Below are 13,016 nucleotides of genomic sequence, written 5' to 3'. Positions count from 1 at the left end.
CAAAAAATATCAACTCATATCGCAATATGTACACAACGTTGCTACTACATAATTTAGCAGGATAATAAATTAAAGAACCTACTCGGCTCTCGGCTCTCGGCGATCCGTTTTGGATTGGATTGGAAGACAACGATTACGGTCCAACGTTATATATAAAATATATGTATATATATATATATATGTATTCATGTACATATATTTTTGTTTGTTTGTTTTGGATTGGATTTTGATACATTGATCGGATCGATTGATAATCGATTCTCAATACGACCGATCGCATGTAATAACTAGTACAATTTTTGCATAAATATTAAACAAGAGCAAAAGTGCCTGGGTTCTAATGGGTGTGCGGGTCCGCGAATAGGTCCTATAAATGCAAGACCGAAGATCTGTATACAGTCGCGTGCGTGTATACAAGTATTATTTGTTTTGTTTTCAAGATCAGATTTCGTTTCAATTGTTTTTGTGTGTTCGAGCAACACTCTGTTCCTCATTCAGTTGCGTTACGGTGCTGTTCCGTTTCCGTTGTGGAAGAAGAGTGCTGTTCGTTGGTCAAGATCATCGTTGTTGTTTGATGGTTTGTGTTTTGGTTTGGATTTGGATAAGGATTTGTATAAGGATAAGGGAATTGCGGACCCCCGGTGGATAAGTGAATACGAAGTTATCCCGGGGAAGCAGGGAGCAGCCAGGGGATCAAGTCTACAATGGTTCGGAGTAGTCGTTGTTGAGATTTTGTCAATGTTGCTGTTGCTGTGGCTGATTGCATGACTGAATGACTGAATGACTGAATGATTGGAGGATGCTGGGTGAATGGGCGAGGGCGAGGGCGAGGGCGAAGGCGAAGGCGAAGGCGAAGGTGAGGTGTGGCTTGACTGTGTTGATGTTCGTGTTGATGCTGATGCTGGAGCTGCTTAGGGCAGTAGGCTGGACTGAAGCTTCTGCTGGTAGTCCTCCACGGCAGAGCTCAGGCGGTTGAAGACGGGCAAGCGCGGCATCTCCTCCTGCTGCATCGGCGTGCTCATGCTGTTCTGCAGCATCTGCTTGGCCTGTCCTCCCAATCCGCTTCCGCCTGGGCTGCGGCCTGCTGCTGAGCGCGGGCCTCGTCCGCGTTGTGCACAAAGTGGCAGCGCAGCCCGTAGGGGCAGAAGCCGACGCTGTGGAAGGTGCGGCAGTACTCTGTCTTGTACTTGGGATTGCGCTGCAGGTTGCGCAGCTCGTGGAAGCCGTGCGCGAACTGGCACTTCTTTCCGTACTTGCACTCGCCGGCCTCCTCGAACGGGCGGCACAGCTCCGTCTTGTAGCTGCAACACACAAACGGAGGGAAAGAGTAAGTCACATGTAAGGCACGTCTGGCGCATAATGAAAGATCTCACAGATCTGGGGGGGGGGGGTTTGGGGCACTCACCGAGATATGTTCATGGGCTGTTGGAGCAGCGGCTCCAACTGTGTGCGCCCGAGCTTACGGTGCAGATTCATGTTCCCCAGATTCTCAATGATGGTCACCAAGGAGGCAACACCCTGCTGCTGCTGTTGCTGCTGTTGTTGGATCTGCTGCTGGTGCAGAGGGTGGCGCTGTTGAGCCGGCTGTGAGATGGTGCGTGTGAGGGCGCCATGGAGGCGGTGCTGCTGCGACTGTGACTGCTCCATGCTGATATCCAGGATGAGTTGATCCGCTGTCTGCTGCTGATGGTGCTGGTGCTGCTGTTGCTGCTGCGGCTGGTGATGATCGCTGGCCACCTGCGAATGGGAGAGATACGTTGAAATCAATTTCCATTGCTGCTTGGGGATACGTAACGCGAATGTTTCGCAAAAATTCAAAAGACTCAAAAGGGATCGGATGATAAAGAGAGAGAGGGCGAACGAACAAGGGCGAAAGAGGGCGACGAGTAGCAAAGACACGGCTCAAATGGTATTGGATACTTTTACTGTTAACTTGACCTATAAGCAAAAAAAAACCCCACACACACACACACACACAGAGACACAGATGGGAAGGGGGGGTGAACCCTTGTTTTTGGCGCCTTCCACTTCCACTTTCCACATTGTTGGTGGAGGGAAAAAAGGAATTTTCACTCAACTTTTCTTCTTTCTTCTTCTTCTCGTCCGGAGCTTCACACACAGCAGCTGATCGCGCCGCCAGACAGGTGATCGCGTAGAGTTGCCACACGGACGGTGTTGCCAGACAGCCCCGATCGACCGAGGGCTGCCAGAGTGTTGGAGAGAGCTGGAGTTGCAGCAGCAGCGATTGGGCCACGGACCTTACTGGCAAAGCGGCCCTGTGGCTCTGTGGCGGCGACGCGCCACAATTGTGCGACACCAAGTCGGCAGACGGGTTCGTCCGAGGGTATGTAGGCGGCATATGGTTCTACAGCTGCTACCTGGCACCCAGCCTCTCACTGGAGACTTTCAGCCGCATTATGGACGAGCTGAGCTGCGATCTGCGAGGACGGAACAACGTCGTAGTCGGAGGCGACTTCAACGCCTGGGCCCTGGAATGGGGGTCCTCCCGTACAAACGCCAGAGGCCGCACGGTGTTGGAGGCTTTTGCCTCTCTGGACGTCGTCCTTCTGAACGAAGGGTCCCAACAAACTTTCAGCAGGGCAGGTGTAGGGTCGATCATCGATCTCACCTATGCCAGCAGCACGCTGGCCCGGCACGCCCGATGGAGGATCAGCGACGTATATACTGCCAGCGACCACGAGGCCATACTATGCACCCTGGGCACCCTTGCCCGATCGAGAGGTACCCCGTTCCGGCATGGGAAGGCGTACCGCCAGGACACGCTGAGGGCCCAAGCCTTCGCAAGCGCCCTTGAGCGCTACTCTGCAAACGATGCAGACGGAGCCAACGATATGGCGACCAAATTGGCGGACGCACTTGAAGGCGCCTGCGACCAGAGCATGCTACCGAGAGGGACGTTCCGGAAGCACAAGGATCCAGTTTTCTGGTGGAGCGAAGCGATTGCGGTTCTCCGTAAAACCTGCCACCGGGCCAGAAGGCTGCTCCAGCGAGCCAGAGGCACACCGCGCTTGGCCCGATGCAGCGAGACCTACAAAGCGGCGAGGAAGGATCTGAAGACCGCCATAAGGAACAGCAAGAGGGAATGCTTCCTTAAGCTGTGTGATGCCGCCGAAGAGGACCCCTGGGGAGGCGCGTACAGGATGGTGGTGAAGAGGCTGAACGCGGGCAGTAAAGCTCCAACAGATCCAGAGGCACTGGAGGGTATAGTCAGGGCACTGTTTCCCCGAGGACGGCAGATCCCTAGCTCCCTGCGGTTCGAGCATAGCCCGAGCGACATTTGCGAGGTTACGGAAGCCGAGGTGTTGCAGGCAGGCAGAAACCTGATACCTAGGAAGGCTCCGGGTCCGGATGCGATCCCCAACAGCGCGTTGAAGCTGGCACTTCTTCTACTCCCGAGGGAAGTTGCGGGCCTTTTCAACAAATGCCTCCAGGAGGGGACGTTCCCCGACAGGTGGAAAAGGCAACGGCTGCTACTATTAACCAAGCCGGGCAAGCCGCCAGGGGTGGCCTCTTCCTACAGGCCCATCTGCCTTCTGGACTCCATGAGAAAAGTCTTCGAAAGGGTGATCGGTGCGAGGCTGAGCGCAGCCATCGAAGCAGCAGGCGGTCTCTCCCAGAACCAATACGGGTTCAGGAAAGGGAGGTCGACGCTGGACGCCATCTTGAGGGTCGTACAAACGGCGGAGGAAGCCATTGCTGGGACTAGGTGGAGAGGCGGAACCAAGTCCTATTGTCTGGTGGTGACACTGGACATAAGGAACGCCTTCAACTCGGCCGACTGGACCCGGACGCTGGAGGCACTGAGGTCCTTCAACATCCCGGGCTACCTACTGAATATAGCGCGCAGCTATTTCAGCAATAGGGTGCTGACAATGGACACATGTCAGGGCTCTAGGGCATACAAAGTCTCAGCCGGAGTCCCGCAGGGCTCCGTTTTGGGACCTCTGCTCTGGAACGCCATGTACGACGGGGTCCTACGGCTCCCGTTGCCAGCCAACACTAACCTGGTGGGTTTCGCTGACGACGTCGCAATAGTGGCGGTAGCGAAGGAACTTGCCGCAGTGGAGGAGCTTGCCAACGTCGCCATACAAGCCGTCGAGGCGTGGCTAGCCGCCGCGGGGCTGGAGCTGGCGGCCCAAAAAACGGAGGCGGTCCTGATATCCAGCCGTAAAGTGGTCGAGACCGCCAGATTCCAGATTCCAGTGCAGGTTGGTGGGACCGCGATCGAATCGCATAGGTCCATCAAGTACCTTGGAGTCCTCATCGACACGCGCCTGTCCTTCAAAGTGCATCTGGAATACGTCCACACGAAGGCCGGTGGGACCGCGGGAGCGCTATCCAGGATGCTGCTAAACACCAGAGGGCCAAAGCAGGCAACGAGGAAACTGCTGACGAGCGTCGTGACGTCGCAGATGCTCTACGCCGCACCGGTGTGGGCAGAAGCAGCGAAGGTGAGGAGCTACATGCGAGGAGTGGAGGCAACGTACAGACTGTGCGCCATTAGGATCGCGTGCTCGTTCCGGACCATCTCAGACGAAGCCGCGTTAGTCATTGCCGGGCAAGTTCCGCTCAGGGAGCTGATAAGGGAGAGGAAGGAGATCCATGATGCCATGACGGACAGTGCAGCCGAGGTACGCTCCAAAGCAGAAATTAAGGACGCCGCCAGAAGGACCAGCATAGACAGATGGCAGACTCGATGGGACCACTCACCCAAAGGCCGATGGACCCACACCCTCATCCCAAGCATAGCATGCTGGGTTGAAAGGAAGCACGGCCAGGTGGATTTTTACCTTACCCAGGCACTGAGCGGACATGGCTGCTTCCGCGGCTACCTCAAGCGCTTCGGCCACGAGACAGAGGACTGGTGCCCCGAGTGTGGCACAGGCATAGAGGAGGACGCTCGCCACGTCCTCTTCGACTGCCACAGGTTTGACCTCGAGCGTCAGACATTGGAGACAGCAGCAGGGTCTAGGGTCAGCACCGAGACTCTGGTGCCGCTGATGCTGGCAGACCCGAAGGTGTGGGAAGCGGCCGCGGAGTTCGCCTCTAGCGTGATGCGAACGCTTAGGTCCTTGGAGAGAAGGCGGAAGGAGCAGACGGAGTAGGTGTCCACGCCACTGCGAAGCAATGCTTTGCGGCAGTACCGCAGTCCGCGGGGCCCCTAGTCCCAACATACTCTTGTCCGTTAAATTAAGTTAAATATAAATTGTATAGTATATAAAAAAAAAAAAAAAAAAAAAAAAAAAAAAACGAGGGGGAACGTTGTGAGTTGCTGCGGACACCGCAACTCTACGGTTATACCCGATACTAAGTCAGTATGGCTCTCCTCCGGCAGACGCCGCTAATATTGAACCACACGACAAAGAGTGCGTGCGAGAGAGACAGAAAATCAGTCTGAGCGTGACGTCGGGCGCTGCGTAGCCACTGCAAATTGATTTGTTCCTATTGGCTATAAAAATGATCTGATCTGATCCAGATTCAGATTCAGCAATCTGATAGATATGGTCATTATCTATGATTCTGCGTTTTTAGTTTTCTCGAATGTGCAATATTGTGGATGCAACAGATTTTCGTTCTTTGTGGGGGCGGAAGGGGGTGGGGCGAAATTTTGAGATACACATTTTATAGTAAGATCTAACAGGAGTGCGGATACCAAATTTGGTTACTCTAGCCTTAATAGTCTCTGAGATTTTTGAATATCCCCAGATTTTCGTCCTTTGCGGGGGCGGAAGGGGTGTGGCGAAATTTTGAAACAAACTCGTCTCGGTCCGATATATTAGGAGTGTGGATACCAAATTTGGTTGCTCTAGCTTTTGTAGTCTCTGAGATCTAGGCGCTAATGTTTTACTCTAAGCAAAGCCGCCTATGCTACGTGTGTGTTAGAGAGAGACAGGGCGAGAAAAAATGAAATTGTTTTCTTGATGCTGGCTATAATAATGATACGATCCAATTCAGATTCTGCAGTCTTAAAGATATGGTCATTCTCTACAACTCTACGTTTTTGGTTTTCTCATATCTTTAAAATTGTGGATGCCACAGATTTTCGTCCTTTGTGGGGGCGGAAGTGGGCGGGGCGAAGTTTTAAAAAATATTTTTGTAGCAGTGACATATCACAGAAGTCTGGATCCAAAACATCGTTGCTCTAGCTCTTATAGTCTTTGAGCACTAGGCGCTGAAGGGGACGGACGGACGGACGGACGGACGGACGGACGGACGGACAGACAGGGCTCAATCGACTCGGCTATTGATGCTGATCAAGAATATATATACTTTATGGGGTCGGAAACGATTCCTTCTGGACGTTACACACATCCACTTTTACCACAAATCTAATATACCCCAATACTCATTTTGAGTATCGGGTATAAAAATAGATTTTTTCCGTATGTCGAAAATTGTGCTTTTGTAAGCTAGGTTGGCCGTTTGACTTTTTTTTTATTTTTTCTCGTTTTGTACCAATTTTAAGTCTGCTTCAACTTTTTGTTTTTCCTTGACTATATCTTTCGTGATAGGGACAGTTGTGCCAACCGATTGGAACCAGAATTTGTATTTGCAAAACAGCCTGAAAGTATGCCATAATTTATAAATAAATCCACTCTTGAAGTGGCTGCTACGAAACCATGAAATTTGCCTGCTACGAAACTATTTAAGGTGCTGGCTGTGCAACTATGCTCTTTGGGTGCTATGAAACTCTGGAAGCCGGCGCCTATGAAACTATGAAAATGGCTGCAATGACGCAACTGAAGCTTCTTGAACCTGCTGCTACTTGGACCTTGGCTCTGATGCTATGCTATGCTACTTTCCCAGTCGGTCAATTGTGGCGTTTTGATACCTCAAGATCCTCTCTGATCGTTCAGGTGCAAATGCCTTGTGGCGGGAACCGAATGGTTTGGAAATAACATAAAAACGAGGTGGAACGTTGTGAGTTGCTGCGGACACCGCAACTCTACAGTTATACCCGATACTAAGTCAGTATGGCTCTCCTGCGGCAGACGCCGCTAATATTGAACCACACGACAAAGAGTGCGTGCGAGAGAGACAGAAAATCAGTCTGAGCGTGACGTCGGGCGCTGCGTAGCCAGTGAAAATTGATTTCTTGCTTTTGGCTACAAAAATGATCCGATCTGATCCAGATTCAGATTCAGCAATCTGATAGATATGGTCATTATCTATGATTCTGCGTTTTTAGTTTTCTCGAATGTGCAATATTGTGGCAATATTGCAACAGATTTTCGTCTTTTGTGGGGGCGGAAGGGGGTGGGGCGAAATTCTGAGATATACGTTTAATAGTGAGATCTAACAGAAGTGCGGATACCAAATTTGGTTACTCTAGCCTTAATAGTCTCTGAGATTTGTGGATGCCCCAGATTTTCGTCCTTTGCGGGGGCGGAAGGGGGTGTGGCGAAATTTGGACACGAAACGGTCAAGGTCCGATATCACAGGAGTGTGGATACCAAATTTGGTTGCTCTGGCTCTTATAGGTTCTGAGATCCTTGAACTCATATTTTGCAATTGACAAAACCGACCATGAAACCTGTGTGTTAGAGAGAGACAGAGCGAGAAAGAATGAAATTGTTTTCTTGATTCTGGCTATAATCATTATACGATCTGGTTCAGATTTTGCACTGTAGAAGATATGGTCATCCTCACCGATTCTGCGTTTTTGGTTTTATCGTATCTTTAAAAATGTGGATGCCACAGATTTTCGTCTTTTGTAGGGGCGGAAGTGGGCGGGGCGAAGTTTTGAGATATTTTTGTAGCAGTGACATATCACAGAAGTCTGGATCCAAAACATCGTTGCTCTAGCTCTTATAGTCTTTGAGCACTAGGCGCTGAAGGGGACGGACGGACGGACGGACGGACGGACGGACGGACGGACGGACGGACGGACGGACAGACGGACAGACAGACAGGGCTCAATCGACTCGGCTATTGATGCTGATCAAGAATATATATACTTTATGGGGTCGGAAACGATTCCTTCTGGACGTTACACACATCCACTTTTACCACAAATCTAATATACCCCAATACTCATTTTGAGTATCGGGTATAACGAGGTGGAACGTTGTGAGTTGCTGCGGACACCGCAACTCTACAGTTATACCCGATACTAAGTCAGTATGGCTCTCCTGCGGCAGACGCCGCTAATATTGAACCACACGACAAAGAGTGCGTGCGAGAGAGACAGAAAATCAGTCTGAGCGTGACGTCGGGCGCTGCGTAGCCACTGAAAATTGATTTCTTGCTTTTGGCTACAAAAATGATCCGATCTGATCCAGATTCAGATTCAGCAATCTGATAGATATGGTCATTATCTATGATTCTGCGTTTTTAGTTTTCTCGAATGTGCAATATTGTGGCAATATTGCAACAGATTTTCGTCTTTTGTGGGGGCGGAAGGGGGTGGGGCGAAATTCTGAGATATACGTTTTATAGTGAGATCTAACAGAAGTGCGGATACCAAATTTGGTTACTCTAGCTTTAATAGTCTCTGAGATTTGTGGATGCCCCAGATTTTCGTCCTTTGCGGGGGCGGAAGGGGGTGTGGCGAAATTTGGACACGAAACGGTCAAGGTCCGATATCACAGGAGTGTGGATACCAAATTTGGTTGCTCTGGCTCTTATAGGTTCTGAGATCCTTGAACTCATATTTTGCAATTGACAAAACCGACCATGAAACCTGTGTGTTAGAGAGAGACAGAGCGAGAAAGAATGAAATTGTTTTCTTGATTCTGGCTATAATCATTATACGATCTGGTTCAGATTTTGCACTGTAGAAGATATGGTCATCCTCACCGATTCTGCGTTTTTGGTTTTATCGTATCTTTAAAAATGTGGATGCCACAGATTTTCGTCTTTTGTGGGGGCGGAAGTGGGCGGGGCGAAGTTTTGAAATATTTTTGTAGCAGTGACATATCACAGAAGTCTGGATCCAAAACATCGTTGCTCTAGATCTTATAGTCTTTGAGCACTAGGCGCTGAAGGGGACGGACGGACGGACGGACGGACGGACGGACGGACGGACGGACGGACGGACAGACGGACAGACGGACGGACGGACAGACGGACAGACAGACAGGGCTCAATCGACTCGGGTATTGATGCTGATCAAGAATATATATACTTTATGGGGTCGGAAACGATTCCTTCTGGACGTTACACACATCCACTTTTACCACAAATCTAATATACCCCAATACTCATTTTGAGTATCGGGTATAAAAAAAACAGTAATTTATATTGGTTTGTTTATATAGTATCATTATGTGGTAGACCTTTGCACTCTGCCGTAACAAGTAGGGATTGATTGGGTAGATAGTAATTAAATACAAATAAATAATTAATGCCTTTTTTTGTTGTTTTGTTTTTTCACTCTTTCTCAAGACTATACATAATTTGTGTGTTTTCTGTATTTGTTTCATATTCATATATAATATATTAATGATAAGGCACTTTGAGAATTATATACCCCCCACATTTGATTGATCAACGAGCGCGCTCTCTCTTTCTCTATCTCTCCATCTCTCTCTATTCCTCTCTCTGTTTTGAATTTTTTTCGAATTATTCCGTTGCTATTGTTTCAAATTGTACATAAATATAATACCACTGCCACTGTGAAATCAATCGAATTAATATAAATAGTTAAATATTGGATTGTTGTGATTGGTTTTGAATGGGACAATGACAAAAAGTAAAAATAGGGATTCCAAAATTATCTATCCATTGAGGTGGAATTGTACATACATATGTACATAAATGTATGTAGAGGGTGTCGTGTCTGTGTGTACATAAACAATTTAAATATTTCCATTAAGGCTTTCCTTCGCAGGAGCGTAAGGTTTTGTGGTTTTAGGGCTGGCTGGGGCTTGCGGTCTCGTATAAATAATATAGGGGCTGCTCTTCTCTTCTCGCGTAACACTAACAATTATAATTATATAACTGCACCCAAAATAAGAAATCAAGAAAAATATATAAAATAAATTAATTTAAATAAAAATATATAATAAACAAAATGATTTTTTCTTAATATACCATATAAAAAAAACATTAAATTATCAATGGTCAAAATATATACGTTTGTGTGTGTATGTGTGTGCTTGTGTGTGAGTGTCAGTGTGGTGTGTGTGTGTCTGTGTGTATATCTGTATGTGTGAGCGGGTTGGTTTCATAAATTATTAACATTAATCGCATATAAAATATCTGGTATGTATATTTATGTGAAAATAAATTATGTGTGTCTAATAAATCAGCATTTCCGTTCGTCTCACAAAAATTGATCAATAAGATATCATGAGCAAGAACCGAACCGAATCGAATCGAATCAAATCGAATCGAGTCGAATATCGAGTAGTGCTCGTTCGATATCGATAGTCTTTTGATGAACAATTGACAAAAATCTGTTTTGTTCTTCTTTGTCTTTTGTTTGAATTGTGATTGGGTCTTTTTCTTTTCTTTTTGTTTCGTTTTTGTTTTGTTGCATTGCAGAGGACTGCAAGAGGTATATCATCGTTAATAGCGTTCGCCAGTGGATTGGCATTGGCGCTACTGTTACTGTTACTGTTATCGTTATCGTTATCATTATCATTATCGTAGTCTCGTAATCATAAGTATGTATAATTTATATAAAAGTTTATCAAAAAATATCAACTCATATCGCAATATGTACACAAAGTTGCTACTACATAATTTAGCAGGATAATAAATTAAAGAACCTACTCGGCTCTCGGCGATCCGTTTTGGATTGGATTGGAAGACAACGTTACGGTCCAACGTTATATATAAAATATATATGTATACATATATATATGTATTCATGTACATATATTTTGTATATATATGTATATGTTTTGGATTGGATTTTGATACATTGATCGGATCGATTGATAATCGATTCTCAATACGACCGATCGCATGTAATAACTAGTAAAATTTTTGCATAGATATTAAACAAGAGCAAATGTGCCTGGGTTCTAATGGGTGTGCGGGTCCGCGAATAGGTCCTATAAATGCAAGACCGAAGATCTGTATACAGTCGCGTGCGTGTATACAAGTATTATTTGTTTTGTTTTCAAGATCAGATTTCGTTTCAATTGTTTTTGTGTGTTCGAGCAACACTCTGTTCCTCATTCAGTTGCGTTACGGTGCTGTTCCGTTTCCGTTGTGGAAGAAGAGTGCTGTTCGTTGGTCAAGATCATCGTTGTTGTTTGCTGGTTTGTGTTTTGGTTTGGATTTGGATAAGGATTTGTATAAGGATAAGGGAATTGCGGACCCCCGGTGGATAAGTGAATACGAAGTTATCCCGGGGAAGCAGGGAGCAGCCAGGGGATCAAGTCTACAATGGTTCGGAGTAGTCGTTGTTGAGATTTTGTCAATGTTGCTGTTGCTGTGGCTGATTGCATGACTGAATGACTGAATGACTGAATGATTGGAGGATGCTGGGTGAATGGGCGAGGGCGAGGGCGAGGGCGAGGGCGAAGGCGAAGGCGAAGGCGAAGGTGAGGTGTGGCTTGACTGTGTTGATGTTCGTGTTGATGCTGATGCTGGAGCTGCTTAGGGCAGTAGGCTGGACTGAAGCTTCTGCTGGTAGTCCTCCACGGCAGAGCTCAGGCGGTTGAAGACGGGCAAGCGCGGCATCTCCTCCTGCTGCATCGGCGTGCTCATGCTCTTCTGCTTGGCCTGTCCTCCCAATCCGCTTCCGCCTGGGCTGCGGCCTGCTGCTGAGCGCGGGCCTCGTCCGCGTTGTGCACAAAGTGGCAGCGCAGCCCGTAGGGGCAGAAGCCGACGCTGTGGAAGGTGCGGCAGTACTCTGTCTTGTACTTGGGATGGCGCTGCAGGTTGCGCAGCTCGTGGAAGCCGTGCGCGAACTGGCACTTCTTTCCGTACTTGCACTCGCCGGCCTCCTCGAACGGGCGGCACAGCTCCGTCTTGTAGCTGCAACACACAAACGAAGGGAAAGAGTAAGTCACATGTAAGGCACGTCTGGCGCATAATGAAAGATCTCACAGATCTGGGGGGGGGGGGCACTCACCGAGATATGTTCATGGGCTGTTGGGGCAGCGGCTCCGACTGTGTGCGCTCGAGCTTACGGTGCAGATTCATGTTCCCCAGATTCTCAATGATGGTCACCAAGGAGGCAACACCCTGCTGCTGCTGCTGTTGCTGCTGCTGCTGTTGTTGGATCTGCTGCTGGTGCAGAGGGTGGCGCTGTTGAGCCGGCTGTGAGATGGTGCGTGTGAGGGCGCCATGGAGGCGGTGCTGCTGCGACTGTGACTGCTCCATGCTGATATCCAGGACGAGTTGATCCGCTGTCTGCTGCTGATGGTGCTGGTGCTGCTGTTGCTGCTGCGGCTGGTGATGATCGCTGGCCACCTGCGAATGGGAGAGATACGTTGAAATCAATTTCCATTGCTGCTTGGGGATACGTAACGCGAATGTTTCGCAAAAACTCAAAAGACTCAAAAGGGATCGGATGATAAAGAGAGAGAGGGCGAACGAACAAGGGCGAAAGAGGGCGACGAGTAGCAAAGACACGGCTCAAATGGTGTTGGATACTTTTACTTTTAACTTGACCTATAAGCAAAAAAAAACCCCCACACACACACACACACACAGAGACACAGATGGGAAGGGGGGGTGAACCCTTGTTTTTGGCGACTTCCACTTCCACTTTCCACATTGTTGGTGGAGGGAAAAAAGGAATTTTCACTCAACTTTTCTTCTTTCTTCTTCTTCTCGTCCGGAGCTTCACACACAGCAGCTGATCGCGCCGCCAGACAGGTGATCGCGTAGAGTTGCCACACGGACGGTGTTGCCAGACAGCCCCGATCGACCCAGGGCTGCCAGAGTGTTGGAGAGAGCTGGAGTTGCAGCAGCAGCGATTGGGCCACGGACCTTACTGGCAAAGCGGCCCTGTGGCTCTGTGGCGTCGACGCGCCACAATTGCGCGACACCAAGTCGGCAGACGGGTTCGTCCGAGGGTATGTAGGCGGCAT

General features: G+C 48.6%; 2 protein-coding genes across 2 annotated transcripts; both read right to left on the bottom strand.

The window, feature by feature from the left end:
- Nucleotides 1–247: 247 nt before the first annotated feature.
- LOC117186745 (protein TIS11-like) lies at nucleotides 248–11,673 on the bottom strand. The gene is made up of 3 exons (XM_033387946.1): nucleotides 11,620–11,673; nucleotides 1,406–1,776; nucleotides 248–1,301 (listed from the first exon to the last, which is right to left on the bottom strand). The coding sequence occupies exons 1-3, from the start codon at nucleotides 11,671–11,673 to the stop codon at nucleotides 1,019–1,021; spliced, it is 708 nt and encodes a 235-aa protein (XP_033243837.1). The 3' UTR covers nucleotides 248–1,018.
- LOC117186538 (protein TIS11-like) lies at nucleotides 10,489–12,426 on the bottom strand. The gene is made up of 2 exons (XM_033387465.1): nucleotides 12,053–12,426; nucleotides 10,489–11,955 (listed from the first exon to the last, which is right to left on the bottom strand). Exons 1-2 carry the CDS (start codon nucleotides 12,301–12,303, stop codon nucleotides 11,682–11,684), a joined length of 525 nt encoding a protein of 174 aa, XP_033243356.1. The 5' UTR covers nucleotides 12,304–12,426; the 3' UTR covers nucleotides 10,489–11,681.
- Between the last annotated feature and the right edge of the window lie 590 nt (nucleotides 12,427–13,016).

This window comes from Drosophila miranda, chromosome XR (genome assembly GCF_003369915.1).
Source record: "Drosophila miranda strain MSH22 chromosome XR, D.miranda_PacBio2.1, whole genome shotgun sequence".
In the NCBI taxonomy this organism is placed as follows: domain Eukaryota; kingdom Metazoa; phylum Arthropoda; class Insecta; order Diptera; family Drosophilidae; genus Drosophila; species Drosophila miranda.
Note: the sequence above shows the minus strand (reverse complement) of the source record. Positions and strands in the feature narration are given on the sequence as shown.

Bases quoted from the DNA above. Each gene is read 5' to 3' on its own strand.
- LOC117186745 (XM_033387946.1), bottom strand. From the start codon at position 11,673: ATGCAGCAGGAGGAGATGCCGCGCTTGCCCGTCTTCAACCGCCTGAGC. The intron at 1,777-11,619 runs GTGGAGGACTAC...ATCCCCAAGCAG, and splicing joins TCAACCGCCTGAGCTCTGCC to CAATGGAAATTGATTTCAAC. The intron at 1,302-1,405 runs GTGAGTGCCCCA...TGTGTGTTGCAG, and splicing joins CAGCCCATGAACATATCTCG to CTACAAGACGGAGCTGTGCC.
- LOC117186538 (XM_033387465.1), bottom strand. From the start codon at position 12,303: ATGGAGCAGTCACAGTCGCAGCAGCACCGCCTCCATGGCGCCCTCACA. The intron at 11,956-12,052 runs GTGAGTGCCCCC...TGTGTGTTGCAG, and splicing joins CAGCCCATGAACATATCTCG to CTACAAGACGGAGCTGTGCC.